The sequence below is a fragment of the Acanthochromis polyacanthus genome, chromosome 1 (assembly GCF_021347895.1).
Source record: "Acanthochromis polyacanthus isolate Apoly-LR-REF ecotype Palm Island chromosome 1, KAUST_Apoly_ChrSc, whole genome shotgun sequence".
In the NCBI taxonomy this organism is placed as follows: domain Eukaryota; kingdom Metazoa; phylum Chordata; class Actinopteri; family Pomacentridae; genus Acanthochromis; species Acanthochromis polyacanthus.
In genome coordinates this window covers 21002486-21028123 of record NC_067113.1, presented here as the reverse complement: position 1 = coordinate 21028123, position 25638 = coordinate 21002486, and the positions used below count along the sequence as shown (strand labels likewise).

General features: G+C 38.7%; 2 protein-coding genes across 5 annotated transcripts in view; one reads left to right on the top strand and one right to left on the bottom strand.

Moving 5' to 3' along the window:
- The window catches only part of myo6b (myosin VIb), a 37346-nt gene extending 19336 nt beyond the window's left edge, over positions 1 to 18010 (bottom strand). The window contains exons 1-15 of one of the 3 annotated variants that reach the window (XR_007944335.1): positions 17828 to 18010; positions 14164 to 14310; positions 11557 to 11626; positions 11392 to 11465; positions 10790 to 10919; positions 10306 to 10411; positions 9302 to 9357; positions 9123 to 9220; positions 8844 to 9008; positions 7997 to 8077; positions 5982 to 6162; positions 5026 to 5170; positions 3497 to 3654; positions 3004 to 3095; positions 2452 to 2524 (exon numbers count right to left, since the gene is read on the bottom strand). Coding sequence is in view for 2 of the 3 variants with exons in the window: in XM_022197290.2 (XP_022052982.2) it covers positions 2452 to 2524; positions 3004 to 3095; positions 3497 to 3654; positions 5026 to 5170; positions 5982 to 6162; positions 7997 to 8077; positions 8844 to 9008; positions 9123 to 9220; positions 9302 to 9357; positions 10306 to 10411; positions 10790 to 10919; positions 11392 to 11465; positions 11557 to 11626; positions 14164 to 14280 (1546 nt within the window). In the remaining variant the exon portion in view is untranslated. The remainder of the gene's footprint in view (positions 1 to 2451; positions 2525 to 3003; positions 3096 to 3496; positions 3655 to 5025; positions 5171 to 5981; positions 6163 to 7996; positions 8078 to 8843; positions 9009 to 9122; positions 9221 to 9301; positions 9358 to 10305; positions 10412 to 10789; positions 10920 to 11391; positions 11466 to 11556; positions 11627 to 14163; positions 14311 to 17827) is intronic. The other 2 variants (XM_022197290.2, XM_051953651.1) reach the window with 2 other exon arrangements.
- Positions 18011 to 19923: 1913 nt separating this feature from the next.
- On the top strand, positions 19924 to 24015 carry colec11 (collectin sub-family member 11). 2 transcript variants are annotated; one of them, XM_022197309.2, is made up of 7 exons: positions 19924 to 20074; positions 20697 to 20862; positions 20959 to 21030; positions 21587 to 21658; positions 21752 to 21805; positions 21935 to 22030; positions 22189 to 24015. In XM_022197309.2, the coding sequence occupies exons 1-7, from the start codon at positions 20063 to 20065 to the stop codon at positions 22578 to 22580; spliced, it is 864 nt and encodes a 287-aa protein (XP_022053001.1). In that variant the 5' UTR covers positions 19924 to 20062; the 3' UTR covers positions 22581 to 24015. The 2 variants fall into 2 exon arrangements, with proteins under 2 accessions (XP_022053001.1, XP_022052994.1); XM_022197302.2 differs by having other exon boundaries at positions 22171 to 24015.
- Positions 24016 to 25638: the final 1623 nt, after the last annotated feature.

The following is a 25638-nucleotide window of genomic DNA, read 5'->3' as shown; positions in this document are numbered from 1 at the left end:
TCCTTTGCTTGACAGAAAAAGAAAACCTGATTGTATAACACCAGTGCTGGTCTCCCTCCACTGGCATCCTGTCTGTTTAAGGATTGATTTTAAATGTTATGTAGCAGGCCACATTTTTTAGTAGAAGTCCTAAATTATCAACCCAGGTTGGAGTACTGAAGTTGACCAACCACAAGTTCTTGGATGTTCCGAGATCTAAGCACAAGATCAGCAGAGGCTGATTTTAATCTCTGGACCAGTTTACCTTTTCATGTGAGAACTGCTAAGATTTTAGAAATTTTTAAGTCACTGCTGAAGAACCACATCTGCTCTTAAGCATTTGATTCAAGTAGAGCTTGAGACACTGATTTTGTCCCTTAGTGTGTTGTATGTGTTATTACTCCGCCAAGGAACATGGCGGAGTTAAGTGACGATCGGCACTGGTTTGTCCGTCTGTTTGCAACATTACTCAAAAACAGATAAACCGATTTGGATGTAATTCCAGGGAAGGTCAGAAATGACACAAGGACAATTGATTAAATTTTGGTATTGATTCGGTTTATAGTCTGGATCCACGGATTTGCTAAAGGTTTCTGTATCATTGCGAGATAGCGGCACAGTGTCACTGTGACTATGACAACAAGTGAACACTACATCAGCTACCTGCTGAAGATCACATGATCGCTATCCTACTACAAACTGACCGTTGCGGACTTATCAGGACTTATCCGTCAGAAATGATAAAAGGAGCAATATTAAATTGAGGGGTGCTTCCATGTCTCATTAATTCCCACCGTTAATACATATTTAGGTCTCGTGATTCGGAATCCGTACATAATGTACACATGCATAACACATGCCTGTGCTCAGCGTAAGGTCATTTTGTTTGAGGGTACATTGATACTAAATGGCCATATTCTTTGCTGCCGTGATTTCTGATCATCAATAACTAATAAACTTATGCTATATTTCTGACAATTCCATATGAGGGCATGAACAGCCTTAGCAGAATACTGTGGTCTCTGATTGCTTTTCTTGTTTTCTATTATTTTATTGTCATAGTCATTAGTTTCTGATTAAGTTCAGAGTCTGCTACGGTTACGTGCTTTTCTGATCGGGTTTAGATGAGCTCCGATACAGTTTATACATCATTATGTAATTGTGGTTTATTTATCTTATTGTGTTCTGTTGTAATTGTGCAGCACTTCTGAATGAACTCTCTTTTTAATTTTTTTTGGAAATACATTTGTGACTTTATTATCTTGATGCCAAATGTTAGCTGAAAAGAGCTGAAAGTAATGTTGCCCAAACTGACAATATCTATTCATCTACAAGTTTCAAATGCTTGTGGACTTTTTAGAAACAACAAAACACACAAATTCTTACTTAGGGTAAAGCAGGGATCACAATGGCCATTATAATGCAAAAGTTACAAAGTCATTAAACTTTCTGTTTGTGAATATGAGATTTATTGGAAATTTCAACTGTTTACTGTTTACGGATGTGAATATTCAAAGCACAAAACATGTTCATCAGGATGCTCATTTTGCCATATATCTGAATTATTCATACGACATGCTGTGTTTGGAAAATAATCTAATAGCCAAGGACCTTAGAAAAAAAATTTGCATGAACAAGCACCTGTGCATAAATCCTGAAGATTGATGAGTGAATTAATGGCCAACCCAAACGGTCATTTGCAAGTCATAAATGTTATTCACGGCTGTCAGTTAACCTCGCACTTGAATAATCACAGCCTTTGAAATACAAATCAAACTGCTTCACCTTGATACACTGACTACTTCATCCCATTAATTCGAGGATTCATTCGAGGACAGAGACAACAAACACAGGGGAGTATCATTTCTCCGGCTTCTCGTAGCACAAAAGAGGCCATAAAACCCACATATACTCATTACGCTTGCTCCCTTCAGACACACGGATATGCCAGCTTCGAGAATAATGAGAAGTCGGTATTTTTGTCCATCTGACAGGTGTATTTTCGCTGCTCTGACGTGGAGCACAGAGGAATGGCCCAAATGAATGTCATGTGGGTGAGCTGATGTTGCTCTTGAACCAACTTCAGTACATCTGTGGTGTGTGGGCTCTACAGACGGCCACATCTCTGTCAGTACATTTTGTATGTTGCTGCAAAAGCCCTCAAAGGCAACACTTCATCATAATGATATCCCAGAGTGTCAGTCCATGAACCTGTTTTCACTTAAGAGGATCATCCAAGGTACAGACAGACACACACCGATATCAATACACATCCATTCACCAACATATGCCTTTGATTTTGGAAAATTGTCAGTCTCCTGAATGATGGTTTTACTACTGAGATGAGATATTTCCATGAGTGATATTTTCAGTCAAATAATTTAACTTTTAAGGGCAGCAGTGACATTTTAGAAACTGCAGAGTATGAGGATCAGCAGGAAGCTGGAAGAGAAATGGGGCACAGAGACTTACTAATGCAGTCCTGGTTGTCAACATAATGCACCTCATTCACTCCAAGCCCTTCCTTTTGATACAGCTCTTGCTCCTGTAAAGAAATGTACAAATATGAAAAATCAACACTGGCAGCATCATTTTGGAAATGTTCCAATATAAAAGTTTGTTTAGATTTTTCTGAGTGGCCTCAGAACATCATCCTCTTCTTCTTCAAAAAAAAAATTCAAAGTGACAGCATGTGATTGAGATAATGAGAAAGAGGCTAAACCAAGAATTGTGGTGCTTTAATTGGAGACCTTGGAAGAAAATAACGTGAAGGGATCACAAGAGAGAAACAAGGCTCCCGATGTCCCCTGAGAAATTAGCATTCTAATGAGAGAGCGCGCAGGAGAGATGGAGGGAAAATATAAGAGATAAAACAAAGACAGAAAGACTGAGATGATAGGAATGCCAACCATTTCCTCATGAATGAATCAGTGAGTTTGGCTTGTCAGTGACATGATGTGGCAGCTTTCCCAGGATAAAGAAGTAAACCACACCAGTTCACCTTAATCCACACTGCTTACCCACCTCCTTGAGAATTCGCTCGTTGAAGAACTGCTGCAGTTTCTCGTTGCAGTAATTGATACAGAACTGCTCAAAGCTGTTGTGCTCAAAATACTCTAAGACGAGGAAAAACACAGAAGAAGCAGGGGAAAAAAAACATACATTTCAATTAAATCCCAAAATGAAAAATGTCTGCAAAGCCTAGGTTAATTATGGCAGCAGGGAGAAATATTTCCCAAGCAAGCGCTCTGGTAATGAAGTGTGTATATGCATTAGGGTGCTTAAATTAAGAACCAAGCTGTACACACAAGTGCCTCTTTAGTAGTCTGAATTCTAAACATACCAATGAAGCAAATAACACCTATACATGAGCAAATTGCAGTCATGCTGGAATGGTGTAGAAACACAAACTGGCAGATTGAGTGTTATGTTGAAAGTTGTTGAGCCAAATCCACACATTGTGCAAAGTTTATTTGAAACTGTCCAACTGTATCAAACATTAGCTGCATGTTATTACCAAACCCAGCAATATCCAGCACTCCGATGAAGTTGGAGGAAGTCTCAAAGGGGAAACATTGGTTTACTCGTTTGACCACATGATCGAAGAGGCGGCTGTACACTGCCTTGGCCAGGGCATCTCGGGCATTGTTCGCTTGTTCCACCTTTAGAGGCACCCTGGAGGGACACATAAATGGGGCAGTGAGCGACAGTCTGAAACTGGGACATGCGAGTCTCTTATTAAACATCCTTTTTAATTTTTTTAATAAACCAATTACCATGTGGTAGCAAAAGTTTAGTTGTGTCGTGACACTTTTTGCTGCATAATGTTGTTCCCCTTCTGATCTTCTATAGTCAAGCTAGGTGATTGTTTTAAAAGAGGCAAAGAGAAGGTGAAAAAACTACAAATGCGAACCTTGAACTCTGCTAGGCTCTCTAATGATGCTTCAACACCATTTATCTTTAAAATATTAAAAGAGGCTGACTAACTAGACAAAGTGCAGCTCCACAGTGACCAAGAGTTCAACTCTGTGGTCCCAGCTGGGAAAAAAGTTGAATTTAAAATGAAAACCTCTTTCGTTTGCTATGATATGTCTTTACCCACTATTTTCTTTTGATATTCAATCCAGCCCCTCAAAGTCTCTCATCCATTTCAAACAGTCCACCTATGCTAAGGTAAAGGGAGGCTGCTCAGCCAGAGATTACCCTTTGAATACTTCAGTATTAGTTAAATCCAAATAAAACACACTACAGCTTTGTAATTTATCTGAGTTACATAAATTTTTATCAGTTGCGTAATTCATATTGACACTAATAAAGTCATTCCTGATACCATTGTGTCCACCACCCTGTCTGTTTTCCTCAACCTCCCAGGGGTAAGGTGGATTTGTCTGGGGTTTAATGACAAAGCCCGTCTCCCTTCACTCCACCTGCTCCCCAGACACCAGGCCTTTACTGTAGTGCAGCCATGCTCCCCTGCCTCCTCAGATACAGGCTGCATTATTTATGTGGAGAAAACACTTCCAGGCCAGGCCAGCATCTGGCCCTCTTGAAATATTAATCTACCAAACCTGGCCCCATCACTCAAACACCACATTACTACCAAAGCACACAGTGGCAGTGCCAATACTATATTCTCCTTTGAACATGTTTTTTTTAAACTTTCAAGACATCTCCAGCCATGTAGAATTATAGTTTACCAAGGAAAAATACTACTAAAAATACTGTCACTTTTACACTTAAATGTAGAAGTAGCTGGTTGTAATAATAGGCTTTGTACAGTATCAGGTAGAAGCACAGTAACACCTGCCTAACCACTGCCCATGTCCTCTATCAATTCCAGTTGGCAGGATAATTTAGCTATTTTCAGATTTACTGTGAACTTACTGCACTGAGTCAGTTCAGTGAGTTCAGCTGACAAATTGTTTGGCAGTAAACAATGACTGTTGCTTCCTAAAAAAAATAAGAAGATTGATCTTTCTGTATCTCCCGGTAACATTTTAAAAAGAAGTTGCACAGATGTTTGAAGCTCAGTGCTGTTGCTCTTACTTGATAACTGTTCCTTTAGCGCCCCCTGCTGTAGTGAGCATGACCCTCGTTGTGAGGCTGACGCGCAGATCGTCCTGGTCCAGGCCCAGCAAACCAGCACAGTACCCCAGAGTCTGGTCGGACTGATTCTTTAGGACACAACCGCCTGAAAAAGATAAAAACGCACGCAAAACTCTTAAAAATCACATTATATAACAAGCTGTGGTTCTGTATGGGGAAAAGATTTTTCTTTCTGTCAACCCACTTCCTGCTACCTGAATTAAATTTAGTTCATCAAGATTTATTAGTGGTTTTGTTATTGTGCCTCACACTGGAACACATGCAGTGAGGTTCCTGGAACTAACCAAGCAAATCGTACTATGAGGAAGTGGTGAATACATAACGCAAGATTTAGCGGTAGTGTGTTTTTATTCTACTGTAGTAAGGGAGACGAAACGAATGAAAACTTTTCCCAAATAAACTCTAATAGTTTACTTACTTCCTCCACTGAGACTTTGATTATAGACACACTAAGAGAAAGAATGTGCAAGAAAATTAAAGGGAAGAAGAGCTCATGGTTGCCACGGTAACAGAGGATCTTTCTTGTCACCACTACAGACTAGTCTGAGCTGATACCCAAGGACATACCTTTGTTCCTAAAAATGTTATATCCAATAATGTAACATGAATTCTAAGGACTAATATTCAATTGGAAAAGCAACTCAATATAAACTTGCTATGTTCATTGCAACTGACTTCCAATTCTGTTCATGAAATACTGTACCAAATAAGAAGTTCTATAAAGTTTCTAATTTGGGATGGCAGAATAGCAGAGAAAAATACATGACCTTGATGGTTTGTATGCACAGTGCCCAAAAACTTTAAAGAAAATGCATCTCTGCAACACAAGCAGTGCAATCTTAGCTGTACAACTCAAAAATACCACTGCAAAGACAAGAATCTCGCATCTGTCTAACCTGAGGAGCTCCCCGTTTCTTCAAAGTCAATGTTGCCCAGATGCAGAACACCAGCAACAACTCTGAACAGGTCGAGCTTCTCGGTGTCATTCAGACCGATCTTTTTCATGGCCACGCACATCCTGTTGAAGTCACCCTGGTCGTCAAGAAGAGGGTCTTTTAGCGCACCCGTCTTTATATGCTGCAACAAACAACCAAAAATGTTAGGGATAGTAAAGAAAACGGCAGTATTTAAAAATTCAATTCAAACCATGATTTACTCAAAATTATATTATAGCAGTTCCATTCAATTTCCCTTTAAATTATGAGTAAATCTGATTTAGAACTGAACTGGATTGCGCAGACCACACTAAACTAAACAGCCACCAGTAAGAGAGTATCTTGAAGAGACCAAAATATTTTACAATAATGTGTTTAAAAAAAGCCTCAACCAAAAGCACACAGAAACTACACCATCGTATGAACTACGTCAGCTCGGCTCCAAATGTCTGGACAGCTACTGTTTTCATGCCACTAGCATGACAGAGCCAATGTAATAATTTGAAACACAGAAAGAACAGCAATACAGTGTGAACTATCATTGCAGCATAGCATTTAATGATTCATTAGGAGGCTAAATGAGAGATTCGTTTTACAATAATAACCACCATAAGTTATGTTATTATGACACAATTTAAACTCCAAATTATATGGTCAAATGTCGGACCTTTCACAGGTGTTGTCTTGATGGGAATTAAATGCTTTATTCATTTGTGCTTGATCAATACGTTGACTATTTCTAGCAACTGACTTGCATTCTGGAAAATATGCAATGCTACACTGTATGACTGAAAATGAAATTGAATGCCCAAACACTCGTATGTTTCTCTTTAAGCACAGTCTAGCCCCACACAAATCCAAACCTGGCATGCACATGCAGACAAGGAAGAGGAAGGATGCACCCGAGTTTCCTGGTTTCACTACAAATTCCAGCATGCAAAGCCTTATTGCCAGTGTTCAGTTTAGGAAAAAATACAGCATGAAAAGTTGGGAGAAAAAAACCCTGAACAGAAAAGAAACATCACCTTGTTGTCCTATATATAACACAGACATGTGATGGGACAGACAGATGTATGATTAGTTAGTTAGTAAACAACATATTAGTGGCAATTTACTTACAACTACAGAGGACAGACAGACAGACAGACAGACAGGATCAACACTTGTGAACAAGAACAAATTTTAATTGGAGGATTATAGGATTGAACATTTTAAAGAAAAGTGAAATCAAATATTGTTTTTAAGAGAATTGTACACAGAGTAGTTGAAAAAGCTAGATTGGTGGGGTGACACTGACAAAACAGCTAATTCAATATCTTCCAAAAACAAAAGATTTTGCATGATTTCAATCTTTCAGCTCAAAAGTTTACTATCCAAATTGTTGCTACTATTTCACTAAGTTGTCTACTATTTGCTATTTCATCTGATTTCCCTCAAACTTTGAATGTCATACCAGGAGATATTGTTCCATCTTACAAACAAGACGTGAAATGAACATGCATAATTAGTCCCTGAGAGAGCAACACGTCACACTTATTCCTCTAATTGTTTCATAATATTAATTATACGTCTCCTGCTGGCTTTTCAACTCAAGGCATTGTTGTTTCATTTCATCCATAATTCATCAAATACACAGACCTGAACTGATTTCTTGACATAAAATATTGTTATTGACCCATTTCTGCATATCATTTCACCTTGGCAAGTGATTTTCTTGGCTCTGGTGTGAGATTTGTTTTCAGTCTAGTGCTCCCTCATCATTGTTGGTGAGACAATATTGTTTATCTATCTAAATGATTTACTACACAGGAAAGAATTCAGAAGTGTAACACTGCAAAACATTGTCTGATTTAGCTTCTTAGTCATAAGGTAGGCAAATTAATACAACTATCACAATGAAATTCAGATTGAAATCATAAGTAAAAGAATCCTGTATTGGCTTAGAAGGATTAAGCCAAAACAGAAGGGGACATTACCTCAGGACTCTTGCGGTTCTGCATTATTTGTTTATCAGACTCCTTACTGGCGAAGTATCTGGTACATCCTCTGTTCAGGTACTGCAAGAGAGAAAAATCAACTTAGAAACATTTTAACACATTTAGTATTTTGATAAATTGAATTCACTCTTGGTGGCAAATCTACTGGGGATGAGTCTATTGATTTTCATAATCGAAAAGATTTACTCTGTTGTCTTCCAGTATTGTTACACAGCTGACTAGTAGTGAACTGCACGTAGTAATTGCCTCTGTTGATGTGGGTGTCACCTCAGGGACTTGATATGATGATAAACATCTAAAAGGAACAGCTTGAGCTGCTTGTTGTTCTGCTAAGTGTTGTTTTGCAGAGCATGTAGAGGAAAAAAAGGCTGAGGTTAATACCTTTATGCTCTCTGACTTTTCCCATTGCTGAGCTGATAATTGCATCCGAAAGCGGCTGAATTCAATTGCGAAACACTTTTTTACTGAGGGGATTTTCATTTCACTCGGGAAGAGTTTGAGATTTGTGCAAAGAACAGACACTACTAAAAATAAGCTCATGTGACATCTAGTGGGCTTTCACAGAACCGCCAACTCATGGCACCTCCACAACACTACAAAAAGCAAAGTCAGTTTATAGAAAGAGAGAAGTTATAGAGAAGTTTTTAAAATGCTCTTTTCTGCTCTCTTACAAAAAAGACTCTAACGCTTTAGTTGAATTTCTGATGAGAATGGAGAAATTGAAATTACTTTTATTGTATCTTGTCTCACAATACAGTAAAAAAAAGTGTGTTTTTTTCTGACAAATGTTACTGCGAGTTCCTGGAGTCTGCCTAAGTTTACTGACCCTGAAACTGTCTGGCGAGTCCAGGTGTAGTTTCTTCTTTAGGTCCTCGGATGCTCCTGCACACAGCCTGTAGAAGATGTGGTAGTTCCTCTCGTCGTTACTTTGCATGCAAATCCTCGACTTCTCTAACAAGTAATGGGAGACGAATCCACCCACAACAGCATTCTGGTAGGCATTAAAAAAAAGAAAAAAGAAAAAAAAAACAATTCTTAGATACACAATGGTTTTAAAATTTCACGAAATACAAACAGCAGAACAAACTCAGCCATCATTTCTTACCTTGGCATTGAAATGGATTTCTACAAACTTTCCAAAGCGACTGCTGTTATTATTCCGGACTGTTTTTGCATTTCCAAACGCCTCAAGAAGGGGATTTGCTAAATGGAAAAATGACACTCAACATCATAGAGTCTCTAAACATGTATGATTGATAACCTTTTAATTTCTTCATGGATTACCTTCTACAATTCTCTCATCAATATCTTGACCACTTCCATACGTTGTGGTCAGATATCTGCAGGATGATGATGAAATGAGAGTTGAAAGGACAAAATGGCACTTAGCACAACCCACAGCTGACATAGCTTAACATTTACCACAGTAGTTTTCCCTTGCAAAGCAGCCATGCCTGCTAGGTATACAGCAGCAGCACAATAACAAAGGACTCCACTTTGACTGTCTCACTCATTTTTGTATTGTTTGGAGTAGCTCTCTTTAAAAAAAGTGTTTTCACAAGAAGAAGTTGGGGGGAAAAATAATTAATTATGGGATGATATTTGTGACTTGAAAGCCTTATCAGCAGCTAACAGCAGAAGTGACATCATGTATATAGGTGGACTGCCAGGGAAAGGGGTGATCATCTTTGCTTGTTTCATGGCAGATTGCATCAAGGTTGATGTTGTTTTGTTTGTCCTTGGTCGCTCTCAATTTTGACTTAATTACAAAAGCCATTAGACTTGTGAACAGCCACAGCACATATAATGGTCAGTTTGTCTCGTGTAGAGACTGATAAGTAGGATTGGAAATGTTTCTTTTTCTTTTATAACATATGATCCTTTGCTGTCGGTACAGAGGTGCAGTAATTAACTCTGTCACTTTACAACTACAGGGTTCTATATTCAAATGTTTGGTAGACCCTGCTTTGTGGAATTTGCATTTTCTCCCTATACTTGTGTGTGGGCTTTCTCCTGGGGCTCCAGCTTCCTCCCACAGTCCACATACACAAATTATAGGTGAACAGGTTATTCTAGGTGTGGCCCGAGACTTGTTCAAGGTGTACTCTGCTTTTCACCCTATGTCTATGCTTTCTACAGGATGAATACTACTTGCCTCAAATTGCCCCTTGATGGACAAATAAACTCTTTCCAGCTGAACTGAATTAAATTCAATTGAATCATTATGAAAAGGACTTAGGGTTAAAAGAAGGCGGGGATAGGATGCAGCATGATTCATGTGGACTCACCTTAGAATAAACTTGGTGTTTTCAGTCTTTCCTGCACCAGATTCACCAGAAACTATGATGGACTGGCTCATCTTTAAGACCTTCATATCTCTGTAGGCTTTGTCCGCTGAAATAAAAAAAAAAAAAGACAGAAAAAAAAGTGAGATTACTTAACAGAGTGGCTTATTTAGCACATATTCATCAATTAAATATATGCACAGCGTAGTTATCAAACTTTTAAGAATAACACTTGATTGCAAATTTTGCAGTTGGCTTTCGTAGAATGACGGTGAAAATAAGTATACACTTCAAACAAAGTGCACATTGCTTAAATTGAAATCACTTTCGCAAATAGGATCATAAAACACCAAGAGATACAGATGCTGCATTACCCCAATAAACTAATAAATTCTTGGAAAGGTTAACAAGGGTGTTACACAATTACAGTGACTCAACAATTTTTTAAAACAATGTGCAATTCTGTTGTGCAGTTGTGACTTCTCACCTATAGCAAAGACGTGAGGTGGCAGAGTACCCAGAGACTTCCCCTGGTACGACTTAATGGCGTCTGGGCCGTACAGTTTTGGTATGTCATAGTAAGGATTAACAGCTATCAAGATATTGGCCACATAAGTCTGCAGGAGAAATAAATACAAGGGTGATTAGTGTCACTGAATTTGTATAATGTGATAAATATCAAAATGCATAAACATTATTGAACAATGAGAGACAACAGAGGCAAAAAATAATAAATAAAAAAAAAAGACACCAATGAGGGCTGGTGAGGCACACCTTAACTTGTTTCCATATCTTGTCTCTCCTATTTACCAGCTGTAACTCATTTCCTAAGTGATTGACTGAGATCAGGATTCAGTTTGCCAGTCTGACCCTTTTCTAGCTTCCCTTCCCTCTTCACCACCTGGTACTTTTCCCCAAGGGAAACAAGGACACGGATCCTTTCTTTCTGCCCTCCAAGCTGCTACTGTATCTCCTTATAATGCACCTGGACAGTTATGTCTTTGAGCCATTGCAAGAGTATTAATATAAAGGCTATATACTACACTTGTGGTAAGGCGTATAAATTAAAAAAAGAAAATAAAAACATACATAGATGTGGTCTTTGTTGTACCGAACTCGGACATTGTTCAGAAGAGTTGCTTCATTCAAGTACATAAGGGAGCCTGAAAACAAAGGGGAAACAGACAAACACAATTAAAATTAAACTCTACCAAGAATCAAAGTATTTTCTATAAAAGTTATTCAAAGACTCACAGTTGTCATCTACGTGTTTGTTGACGTCATCCTCTGCTGGGAAGACTTGACTCATCGGAGCACGAAAAGTCTGTAACATGAACAGTTTTACTAATTGCAGCATTTACATGATGTCATTTCCAGGACAGAGAAGTGGCGCTGTCTCTACTAATCCTTGTCAACATTATGTACAAAATGATTCACTGTTGTTGTTTGGAAATCCTATGACATAAACAAATGTTTATTAGAATCCTAAAAGAGAGAGACACATTCAACATCATAAATCGCTAAGTGAGCACGCATAAACATCAAACATTTATCACAGCTAAAGATCACAGTAATGATGTTTGGTGCGACATGTTCCCAGGCCACATTAGTTACTGATATTCTCACTCTATTGTTTAAGAGTCTGAGTTAATGGAAATAAACTCAATGGAACAAGTCAACTGTGAGAGAAACAAGGGAAGACATGGCAGGATAATGAATAATTTGGTGGGAGAGCAACAGGATCTGAACACCTGACTGAGTAAGTGAGTGTTGTGTATTTGGTAGACAGGAGATGATGGCAGAGCTCTGTGCTGATCTTGCTGGAACCAATCACATTGCAATATTATTAAAGCGATCAAACTCCATCCTAAACGGGCTCAGACAATTTACAGATGGAGCCGCCCACAACAGGGCAATCAGACCTAAAGCATATATCAGTATAATAAACTGTCTCTTTCTCCATTTACATTCAATGTTCATTACACACTCTCTATATCAATACCACTGCTTGTCTGTGTGAGTGTGAGCCATCCTGTGCTATGAAGCGTGCTTTATTACCTCAAACAGCCTGTAAGCATAAACAGAATGTGCTTTGTGTGCCTGCTGCGGTGTCTTGGCACAAACCGGACATGGCCATCCATAATAACAACCATCTGAGAAATGTTTAACCAATAAAACTGACAGAGAGAAAGAGGCAGCCATTAGTGTACGGAGCTGAGGCACTAACGAGCTAAACACCGGAGTAAAAAAAGACACTCAATGGGCCTTTCATTCACCGCGAGAATGGGACGAAGTTTATGCCTCACGATAAGGTATAATCTGATAGTGACCACTGAAGGTTCACGGCTAATAAATTCTGACTCACCAAAATTTTTTCCAGCTAATAATATGTTGATGTTTTTTTTTAATCACTAAAATTGTTCATCTTCCTGGTGTGGAACCGGAAATAAGTTAAGGCAATCCCATTCCATTCCATTCCATTCATTAATCACAAATTTACCTCAAACAGCAACACAATCTGTGCAGCCTACACATCTACAAATCTGGATAAATAACAACGTTCAAAACAACGAATTTAGACTCAAAACTACTTAAAAACCAACTTACTTTTAAATATGATTGTTTTTCCTCAAATCAAGGCTTGCTAAAGTACAAAGTATGTACCGTTTCATACAGTATTCATACAACTGGGAGTTACTACTTTGTCAAAATTAGAGCTTTAATTTTTGACCATCGCTAACTGTAGCACAAAATGAGCTGTCATGTCTGCTTGTACACTCGAGCACAACACTGAAATGCATGGGATGTTTGGATACTTCCAAATTCAACTGAGTGTAGTAGGACATAAAACATTTTACATAATATGAAATGGGACACAAGCCACATCCAGGTCATGGTGTTATCCATGCTGATCCACTTGCACACCTCAACAGGCCTTTTCAATGGAGGACATTTTGATGTCAAACTAAGAAAAGCACATGTGTAAATAATAAAATAATAATGGATGAACTCCATCGCGCGAACTCAGGGTCCTAGCCCATGGCTTTGACATGCAACGTAGAACTAATTCATCATTACAGCTAAGGATAACACCAATGATTTCACTACTATGTAGTCCAAACATCCTCGGTGAAAAAGTCCTGCAGTCCTGAGCTTGCAGGCTCACTTGCTGGCTCACCGGAATGGAACAGAGCCATTATAATTAATGTTATTCTACACACTTGTGCTATACCTGCTATAACAAGAATGATGTGAGACTAGGTGATACACTAACTGTGGTAAGAGCACTTCAAACAAAACAAGTGCAGAAGCAGCCTCTACAGTGCATGTCCGTTATAAACATCAGAGGCCTGCTTGCTGGGGACACGTGACGGCTCAGGTGTAACAGGTGGCCTTTACCTCCTAACGAGCAGCTCTCCCTCTAGGCAACGCTATCAGCACACCTGCTGCTGCTCTTTATTTATTCATGCCTCTGTACATGTGGTCTCTCATGTTTCTTACATTTTACACATTGTTGTGCTAACACCTTTCTGCCTGAAATTATGGAGACTGAAACAAAATTACAGAATTATTATAACTTTGCTTTTTCTTACACACTGCATTGTAATTTTCATGAAACCCTTGCAATGAATGAACATTTCCATGTGCATACATAGTGATGACCCTCCTGGGTTTAAGGTGAAAAACAGTCTGTTTATGTGACCAACTCAATGACTGTGCAATTCTTACATAGATGTACAGAGCCACACAAAAAGAAACAACCTTACTCCCCCTCAGCTGCTTTCCCAGTTGGACCTACTTTGCTTGTAACTGGAAAGTGTGTGTTCATACATGTCTGTGTGTTTGTGTGTGATGACCCACCTTGCCCTTCTGGTTCAGTGGGTCTATGGTGAGCGCGTCGGCTCCTATGTCAACGATCATGCCCAGCTGGAACCCGTCGGTGGGGTGGGGAGCCCACACTGGCTTCCCATCATCCATGGCTTACCTCCAGTCAGCACAGCCACACAACTGTGAGAAGAGATGACAAGAAAGGCAACATAAATGAACCTTAGTACACACTAGTATGCGCATCAAAATGGAAATGCAAAGCAGAAAACACAGTTTTGCATTTTTACCAAGGCACTTCAAATGAATCGAGTCTGCTTCTTCTAAGCTGTTTCCATTGCTTGTTCTGTAAGTATTGTATGTATGGGCACACAATATGCATTTCACATTTTCTTCTCAGCTGCAGAGCTAACACACAGAGGTTGATGTCAGCATTGCTAATTTAAAAAAAATAAGGTGATGGTAATTTCTCAGCATCACTATACTATTTTTAATATTTACGATCCTTGTTTGCATGGTGGGAACTTTCTGTGTCTCTTCAAACTATCGCAATGTAGACAACCTCTTTGCCAAATGATTAATACATGTATGACCCATTTGCAAATGCCATCAGCAATGAATCCCTGGATAGATTCCCAGGTAGTTCTCTTTCTACACATTTCTGTTTTTGACTGCTACTCATTTCTAATAGGAAAAATGGGGGGGGGGCCTTTAAAAAAAAAAAAAGTCAGATTCTTTACTGAATCCCCCAATACAACCTTTCATGAAATCTATCCATAAAAAAGTGATCTGCAATGACATTCCTGTCATTTGCATTATGTGACTGGGACCTGACCAGCTGCTCCTGTCTGCTTCAGTTTCCATTAAGCTGTTATTCCTGATACTGATCTTGTAAGAGAGGATTTCGCATTGCAGTAGGACTGTAGTTGTCTCCCGACCCTATGTGACCTGACAGAACTGTGAAACCAAACAATCCAAGTATGTTTGTCCCATGTAGTGTCCAAAGTTAAAACAGCAATTCTATTTTCAGCTATAGCATGTTCACAATAATCACTGGGACCTGTGGATTTTTATTTTTGCATAATGAGTGCTGTGTTAATAAATCCCAACTGGCCAATATTTAAAGCCTAGAGTTGAGTGTTAATATTCTACGTTAACAACCATTGGAACATTTTGCGAGCTTAAAAATTGTTATTTTTTTGCCAAAATACAAAGGTTAATGCAATAAATGGTGTGATAAAATAGCTTAGGTATTTCTAGCATTGGTTTAGACCTCAGGAGATGCACACTACAATCAAGTGGCTCATTTGTCTGAATCTTCTGACAGTCTTAAAGCATCTTCAGCCAAATGTGAAGCCTGGGTTTTCACATGCTTGCTGTTTACCCCAGTTAATCCAACGACCAGTGAGTTCCTAAAAGTAAAAGTGCTGACGTTATTCTTGAGTATCCGATAAACTTCAAGGATGGAGGTCAAATGTGAGAGAGGACAGAAGGTGGAAAATGCTGATACAGCCTTTAACAAAGACCCAAAGTTCACTGGGTAAATTGTCTCAGCATCAAGTTGGATCCCACTTAAGTATCTTCCCTTCTTTTCTATCTTTTTTTGACCTACATTAAGCAAACTGGCACTAATCTGGAAATATTTAACACTTTTCATTAGACAACCATAATAATTTTGAGACTGTTGTTATTTCTACAAGTTAGGTGACAAGTACAGAAACAAAGGATGGCATTTTAAATTTAATCATATAATTTTATGACTCTTGCCACAGAATGTGAGCGTAAGTTCGGAGAAATGGCATGCTGTTATCTAAATTTATTGTTACGGGACCCACCCATAAATGGAGCAATACTGTTCAGTTTACAATAGGTGCCTTTGTCCAAAGTAGGCCAACAGACAAGCAAGAGGAAGACTTCACTTATCAAAGGACTGACCCATCATCCAGGACTAATTTAGAACAAGAAGAACTCAAACAATTCATTTAGAGGCAAATGCCATGGCTGCTTCTGAATCCAATCTGCTGGATTCTTAGCAGCAACATTGGATTAAATGAGATACAAGACACTTTTTCAACCTTGGCTTAGAATGCAGGGTCACTGGGTATCTTCAAACTGACAAGATAAAAGGTACAATCATTCAAGGTCTGTTCACAGCACTGATAACAGTCGGCTGCAACAATGCAAGTAAAAAGCAGTGCTTGATTCCACATGAAAATTTGCATCGTCTATCATTTGATTTTCAAACATTAATACCGTAGTGTTGTTACTGGTGAAATAACAGAACACAAGCTTGAAATGAAACCACATTCAAACATGAGCAGGAGAAAAAAGCACCAGTAGTTAGGAGGATAAAATTACTTAAAAAATCTTTAGGCGTGAGATCAAGACAGGGGAAAAACAAAACTATCCAACAGTTCCCTACTTCACTCCAAGTTTAATTATAGTTTGTCCACACAGGAAATATGCTCAGTTGAAGACTACATGACCACTAAAAAGTTTAATGGCTACACAAATCTTGCCGTAATGGGAATATCATGTACTGTACAATGAAGACAAAATGTATGTTTGCTATAAAGCCTTTTCCACATGATAGACATCTGTTGTCCTCACATATAGCAACACTCAGTGTAGCAAGAGCTCTGGGATTCTCACGCTACTTTCAAAGTAACCGTCCAAACTGTCTGACATATCAGTTAAGAAGATGAACCTCAACCTTCAAGGTCTACATCACAAAACAAAGGCAGAACTGGCTCCTCTCAGAAAACTGAGTCCATTCCCCCCCAATGAGTAACTTTGACTCTGCAGCCTTTAATCCTCTTAGTGTTTGACCCTAATCCAGACAGAGAGGTGAGACGCTTTGAGTGGAGCCTAACAAATAAAAGTCAGTGATCAGTTACAAGACAGTGCAAATCAGAAGGGTCACATGTCCAGTGAAACACGGAGAGACATACAGTACAGAGAGGAGGAAACACAAACACACATACACACACATGAATGGACACTGGCTCGGAGTTGAAGCAGGACATGCAAAAACACGCCTCTTGTTTCCTGCCTCTTGTTTCCTGTTCTCTATCAGGCAAAGGGGGACGTGGAAAAGGCACTGGACAGGGATGGACACACAGTTTACACTTTCAGAGGGCTATCTTATATATTTTTTAAAAACTGTCTGAAATGTTAGAATCTGAACTTGAAAGTATGCAAACTTCACTTTTACATGTTAAAGACTGTACAATTAGGCCAGGGAAGAGAAAGTCTAATTAAAAATGGATTAACAATAAACGTATTTTTATTAATCCTGTAAGGATACTTTCAGCTATGTGTAAGCAAAAGCAGAGACTACAAAAGACTACTTATTTCTATGATATTTCTCTAGTGAAAAAAGTGTATGCTACTGTGTCCAGACAGCATTATAGTGAAGCTAGTTGAATTAGTATCATCACAGGAGCTGCAAGCCTACATGAGAGTAACAGAAGGCCTACTAAGCCCCTTATAAATAACCCACAATGACTCCTGGAGACTAGTAGACAGCAAACACTATACTAGAGGCTAAATTATAGATAGTTAATATAAATATAACACCAAAGCAGCACTCGCTCAATTCATGCTAACGCCACGATAATTTAAAGTACCTCAAGCAGTCTGTTTCTGACTTTTTGTTCAGGAAAAAGTGCAAAAGTTAAGCAGAATTCGGCAAACTTACGACTCGTATCCTTCAGTTAGTCAGTTTTGCGTTCAGGGCGACAGCAGTGACTTTTACGTCCCTCATACGGCTGTGTGTCTGCAGCAGTGCTCCAGTTATGTCGGCGTTTCCTCCGGTTGCAGGACAGGACGGCGACTGAAGTAGCAGCAGCAGCAGGTCTGTGGAGGATGACAGGCGGTGCTGCGTTCACTGTCTACGCCATGCACTCGCCCCGGTGAGCTCCGGTGACGTCACCACCGACTGTAAACTGCTGAAGGTGCGTTCATGTGCTGCTCGTAAGATCCTGTTCCAGGTAGTTTTCTGAGTAAGAAGCGCTGGACTCCGCCGGAAAAAACTACTTTTTTTTTTTTCAGAAAACAGCTTAATTAAGTTATCAAAATAATTCATAAGCTAGAAAATGAGATGAGATACATATGTATAAAAAAATCACATATATTTTAATAGATTGTATATATTTGCAGTGTGCTAATAAGGGATATTTCATTTAACTAATTTCTCTATCTATTGTTTGTTTTGTGTTTCATCCTCATGAAACTGTTCAAACACCCGACTAGTTCACTGGCTGCAATGAAAAGACTGCCAATGTTGCCTTGAGAGTCATGAATATTTTAAAGGCAGGTAATCCAAGACTTTTGGGGGGATTTTTGAAGGAGACACTCAATCCACATTTGAAACACTGGCTGCCACTGGGTTTGTAAATCTAATTAGGACATCTGATATCCCCTGTATTGGACCGTATCTGATTACAGACAGCAGATGACAGCATATAAACACCAACATGGCATTTTTTTGTTCACACGTTAAAACTTCAAGTTTGTAATTGCACGACACCCTGAATAATCAACCCGGTGAAACCGAAACAAAAACTTACGTCACAGTTTCACGAATCCCCGTGAGACCGGGTTGGAATAATGCACAATGGTTGACAAGCACCACTTGACCATCAGGTCATATTTTACATTTTGAATGCAATAACATATCCGTATCATATAAGAACAAAGAAAGGACAATTTATCATTTTGATCACGTGCTATGCGAGTTAATGCACTGACTGATGTGTGGCAGTGAGAAATTTAAGACCCAGAGAGTTCATGTGGAGGTTGCCCTCTGTGCTGAGATGGACAATGGCTCCCTCATGTGGCATCATATGGGAGAAGCATAACTGCATGACTGAAACTAAATCCCAAACCAATTACTATACAGTATAACACACTTGCATAGGGAAAAGGGAAGCCTAAAAAGCACAGAAGGGATGGGTGGGAGAGATGATCATCACACAGAACCAATGCACTTTGGGGACATGTCAGTGGCAGAAAAGCAGCACGTATACACAATGATTAAGCTAAACCTGCAGTCATGCCTCAGAAAACAGTGTAAATGCAACCTCTGGGCCATATTATAGAAGAAAAATGGCCCACACTCACTGAAATAATCTTCACTGGTACTGAATCTCACTGTGATTTAACTTCCTCAATAAAGCTTCATTGAGGTTTTCGTAGAAGTTTGACCAACAACTTCCCATCAGTGTAAAAAGCTTTGCTTTTATTTATATATTTATGTCAATTGGATCATCAATCTTGTGCATTGTTTATTTGTGTGCATCCATGTAAGGTGTATTAATTTTTAATTTCAAAATAAATCACATGACATGGGAGAAATGGCAGACTGTTTTAAAGATATAGTGCGTTTAAAAAGGACACTGGGGGTATATTCGGTTATAATCATATTACATAAATCACAAATTACTTTAAGTTGATGCTATTTAGCATTTTTAGTGAAATGAATTGGCCACTGTCACACAACCCATTACAAAATCTTATTTTGGAACTTAAGTTCCCAAAACAAATTGAACCACAGGTAAGTACAGTTACCTGTTATGACAGATGCTACCTCACTATGATTGTAGTCATATATGAATGCTGGAATCAGTGTATAAAAATATTTTAAAAAGCTTTGTAGATTCATTTGCTCTTCTAATTATCTGATAGTGCTATAAAGTTGAGACAGTGTATTTATCAGGCCCCTCTGCTGTCAATCACTCGGCTACTTTCCCAGCCAATTATCTGCAGGGCCCTGACTGCTTTGGACTTTATCTGTGAAGTGTTTATAAATGTACTATCATGCACATTCTGTGGTGCCTGCGGAGGAACATGAAATGTTTCTTTAAGACCACCAGTCTTCAAAGCTCCTGCAAATCTTTCCAAGTTGGCAATACTTTTTACTTCTGCCTGGAAAATGCTTCTACAGGTAGGCAATCCGGATTTTTAAATGCTTTATACCTTTGAACTCATGATACAAGCTTTATTTTAGAGATTATATTTATTCAAGAAACAGATATTGCCAAGTTTACGACCACAAAGTTGAAGAAGTCTTTGGTTTATGTAACTATATGTGATGTGGTTTTCATGTCTTTATGTTAAGCATTGCTTCACTGAAGAGATATTTTTGAGTTGGTTTAAAAGGTTTTCTCTTTAAACTTGTTTAACTATGGCTTCAAACGTGGTGGAGTTTCATGCAACACTAACTAGTTCTTACAATGAAAGATTCATATGCCATGCAAGGTTTTTTTTATTGGTCTTTGTGAACTAAAGTAAAACCGTCAATAAAATTGGAAGCTGAAATATGAAAGTAGGGTTTTGTCCCAGGAATTTAGTAGTGCCTGCTTTTGTAAAACGAGATGTCAGAGATAATAGGTTTATGCAAGTATAAGATAAACATGCGGCATGACGTTTTTCTCCCGAAAGAAATGCGGATGATTCCACTACGTAAGTTCTGAAATACTGTGTTTTTGGAGAAGTCTTTAGTCAAACTTTAGTTTTTTTGTAAAAAAAAATAACTGTACATATATTCATTTGCTGTGTTACTCCAGTTTAGCCTCCCAACCTGCCCATGTAGAAGAATGAGAGGAGAGAAACTGCTACTACCCATGATACTATTGTCTGCGATGATGAGTTTATTACCAATAAAGACATCGTACGGACAACACTTGACAGATGAGTCCTGCACCGTTCAGATCCTTGTTCCTGGACTCAAAGGCATGTTGTTTTGTACACACACACAACAAACACATTTAAACTGAACTAATTTTACAAATACAGATTCTGTCTGGTCAATGTTTTTTGTTCAAAAAGGAGAACCAGGAGACAAAGGACAAAAAGGAGCACCAGGGAGACCAGGAAGAGTTGGTCCTCCAGGAGAGACTGGTACAGTTTTTGCATAACTGTGATTGCAGAATCCTATTTTTGTTTTGTGATCACGAGAGCATTTCTTTAAAATGCGATTCTTTATTAATTACATACTTCATGTTTGGGGGATGAAAGCATTTGCTCTAGGCCTAGATGTATATTTATCCTTGCTTTCTCATCACCAGCACTTGGCTGACATAGAAAGAACTGGGGTAAAGATCACATTTCTCGAGCTGATAATGTGCTGTTACATCACGAGCAGGCCATCCACAGATGGCTAAGTGTTTACATTTGTGTGAGGTTGGAGGAGAAATGATTTGTGGAATCCAGTGCTGTGGACAAGTGTTTACTGAAGATATTAATGAGGAGTGGAGAGTGTTTTCTAACATATGACACTACACACATTCATCATTATAATTAATGTACTTTAGTGGAATTAAATACTTAGATTGAGAGTTTTTTTCTTTAAACTTATTCTGTGACTTTTAAAGCCACTTATTTTGGTTTAGAATGAGAGAGGTATGGCTTTTTAGACAGATTGCTGGTTAACAAAATATCCCTGGCATCTTTTCAGGCTTACCTGGGATTAAAGGACAGAAAGGCATCATGGGACGTTATGGGAAAGTTGGCCCAAATGGAATGAAAGGTGCTGCAATCAGCAGGCATATTTGTTTAGGAATGCAGTATTTACATGTCAAACGCACTTTACAGTTGATTAATAATTGCATTTCTGTATCAGGGTTCAAAGGAGACGTAGGTGAGGCTGGTCCAAGGGGCCCAGACGGAGAGCCAGGTGAGATGTTAAACCATTTTAGTCAGTTTGTCAAGCAGATTATTGCAGGATTAGACAGACACAACTGATGGAATTTGTAAATTAATTAGGCCAACTGTGTGGTAATCCCCTACATTTTTGCCTTATCAGGTGTTCCATGTGAGTGCACACCAATGAGAAAGATGATTGGAGAAATGGACATTCTTGTGGCCCAGCTGTCCTCAGAATTGAAATTCATCAAAAATGGTATGTTATTAGCATTCTAGTGGTGTTGTTAGTAAATTCTTAAATCCTTTAATGCTATTTTCACTCCTTATCCTTGTAGAACTGCAAATGGTGGGCATGTCAATGTGAAATTTATAGAAATACAAGTGCTCATTTTTCAGCACTGCCCTCCCCTGCAGCTGTTGCTGGCATAAAAGAGACAGACAGTAAGGTCTATCTGTTGGTGAAGGAGGAGAAGCGCTACTCCGACGCCGAAGTCTACTGCCAGACGAGGGGAGGGCACCTGGCCATGCCCAAGGATGAGGGAGCCAACACAGCCATTGCAGGGTACATAACCGACGCAGGCCTGAGCAGAGTCTACATCGGCATCCATGACCTCGACCATGAGGGCATTTTCACCTACGTGGATCACTCACCTATGACCACCTTCAGCAAGTGGAGAAAAGGGGAGCCCAACAACGCCTATGATGACGAGGACTGTGTTGAGATGGTGGCCTCTGGGGAGTGGATTGATGTCGCCTGCAACCCCACCATGTATTTTGTGTGTGAATTTGACAAAGACAGTGTCTGAGTTTAGTCTGTGTTACCCAGACTACTAAAAGAATGTACGAATACAATGGAGCAAAAGCTAATGTATTCATATTGTCTGAGCTGCAACTTCCATCTGTAAATACAATGACAAAATGACATGCAAGTTGTGCAAACTAGTATATTTTCTACTACTTTCTTTCCCCTTCTGAGCTTATAAGCTATTTATTTTCTCAACTCACAAAACAGTCTGACTCTTGTTAGAACTTTACTTATTTTAAGTACATACTTAATCTCATATTCTGTGACTCATTAGTGTTTCCAACAGCATGCTCAGCAAGTGTATTGAGTTTTTATGTTATGCAAACTATCCACTGAGCAAGATTTGTAACAGTGCTCTGACAAACAAGGCAAATAAGCAAATACAGAGGGCTGTAGATTATACAGAAAAATATACAATTAAAAGACAGATTTTGGTTCCAGTTGGGTGCTTTTAATCAGAGAAATTGAATACAGCATGCATTCTACATTCATATTCATATAATAAGTTATGTGGCGGTTGTTGCACAATAAACATTCTCATATAATTTTAAAAACAGAGACAATGTCTGTACATTATTTTCTGGCCCTGAGCTGGTTGCACTTATTTACGGCAGCAGTTGAACCAAATCCAGCAGACAGCCAGAGGATGAAAATGCTACTGCACTGTAACCATATCTTAGACTGGGACAAAAGGATAGTGGCTGCCCCTGAGGCATTTTCAAAGGTGACATTTTGACTTGTCATATTAGGGAAATTAAAGGTGTCAGTAATAATATCAACAGCTCTGCAGCAGTTAAAACTAGCAGCTTTTGAAGCTGCTATGGAGTACTGGATATATTCTATGGATGTAAAGGAGTATCTGTTTAAGAATGTCAGACATGTAATGTATGAAAACATGGCTGCATTCAAAATACACCACTAGCAAAAAAAAAAAAAAAAAAAAAAAAAGAGATCCGTCTGAGGTCCTTTGGGACCAATAACTAAAAAAAAATCTTATGGGTGAAGAAAGTATGTGTGTTGTGAATTATCTGGGGAGTACTGCAAGTACATCTGCGTCACCTTATATGTTTGCAACATACACTCTCTAGTAAAGTCTAGCTTTAGACACTGTGGGCTCACAAGTATTGTCTAAACAACTACAGGAGAGTGAATGCAGACTGTAATAATAGTGAGTTGGTGGGGGAGGGGGATAAATCTTTAAGGGCGTCAAAGGAAACTCACTCACTACTTCTCCCAGATTCTCCACTTGACAATAGTAGTTACACTGGAGGAACACCACTATATTTTAAAGTTGCATGGTACAACTAGGATGTATTTTAAGGGTTGCTTACTTGGACTATATTTGGAGATTCTTCCATATTCAAATTGCTTTGAGTAAAATGTTGAAATTCCTATTTTTTCTTTGCAGTGAATAAAATCTGTTGCTATAGACTATATACACTGACAAAGTGTTGATTTCATGCTGTGTTGAATTAACACTGACTGTTTTTTGCTGTGGTTTTTTTTGTTGCTGTGACACGACTCTTTTTTAAAAATAATGTATTGCCTAAACACAAGAGGGTTTGAATATTAACAGATCACGCTCTGTAACAATGTGACAGCATAATGTTTGCCGAATGACAAAAACAAGACATTACACACCTTAGCTGAGTTTGACATTTTCATCTTGGAAAATCCTCTATGGTTTAGTTGTATGATTAATAGAAGATGTCTTGCAGTCTTGGCAGCTATTGTTTTTAGGACGGGCATCCCAGCTGAGATGATATCCTATTGCGTCCCTCTAAGACGAGGAATTTGAATATGCATGATGCATTTCTCCTAATAAAGCACAGCACCAGTCCCTTAAGAAATGAATAATTAATGCTGAGATGAATTATGCATTTAATTGACCAGGAGTTGTCTGGCGTAAACCAATTAGGTGCCATCGTTGGTGCAATCTCTGGTTACCTTAGTGGTAAGCAGTTTGGACAGCTCTGTCTTAACAGTGAAGAGGCAGACAATCCGTGGTGGAAAAAACCTGCAAATGGGAGATATGGCTGCAGTGCATGAAATAGACACCATGTATCTGATGTTATATTCACTTCTAAACCCTCTGTGGAAACATAAATCTCATTTGTACTCTAATATTGAGTTTTAATTTGTGTTGGACTAAATTTTTCTAAAGGTAACAATATGGAGGATACCGTTTTTGATGACTGTGCAAAGAAAAACGGAGTGGATAATGGATGAGAGGTGTGGAGTGTATATAATGTATACAGAAAAATAAGACATAGAGATCTTACGCTTTTTGGTCTCTCCATGGTATTTCAAATTTTTAGTAATGTAGGGTAATATAATTTGATAGATTTTAGCAGAGGGCATGGACAAAAAGGTTGGGGAAAGGTGCTGCTGAAGCGTAAAGTAGCCCTGCTTGTTCAGTTGGCTTTGTTGTGCAACATCTGTGTGTATTAGTGCCACTCATCAACACCTGCATATAATAATATACACACAAATAAAACAAACAGCAAGGAAAGATTACATTTTGATAAGTTAGACATACATATTATTATACTGGTGGAACAAATTCAACACGATCATTTTGTTCATGGAGGATTTTTAGCACAACAATACCAGAAAAAAAAGAAAATACATTGTGCACGATATTACAAAACTTTTCTGCTGCATGGTCTTATTGCTCCCAAATCATAAAGTGCAGCTGTAGCATTCAAAAAACAAAGTTACAAAAAATGTATTCTGGCACATGCTGCAAATACACAGACTCTGTGCAACTTCACCATTCATGAGGTCTATCTGTGTCTGCTGGATCATTTAATTACAGTTTTCAATCTATAGTAAAGAAATATTACATTTCTACACAGGAAATAAATTCTAACTTGTTTGGAATTTGATATGCAGCTAATTAGATGAGCTACAGGGCCACATCTGTGCTATTTAAACTGCTGCTGTAATATTAGCTAACTGGTTGCCTTGGAAACCGTCCAGTTTTGGAATCTAGTACTAAATTAACGTTAGCCACACAAAAGAAGCAAACAACAACAACAGCAGCAGACATGGTGGTT

Excerpts from the sequence above, each read along its gene's own strand:
- colec11 (XM_022197302.2), top strand. Across the intron at positions 20,863-20,958 it reads CCTTGTTCCTGGACTCAAAG|GAGAACCAGGAGACAAAGGA; the intron begins GCATGTTGTTTT and ends TTGTTCAAAAAG. Across the intron at positions 22,031-22,170 it reads ATTGAAATTCATCAAAAATG|CACTGCCCTCCCCTGCAGCT; the intron begins GTATGTTATTAG and ends CTCATTTTTCAG.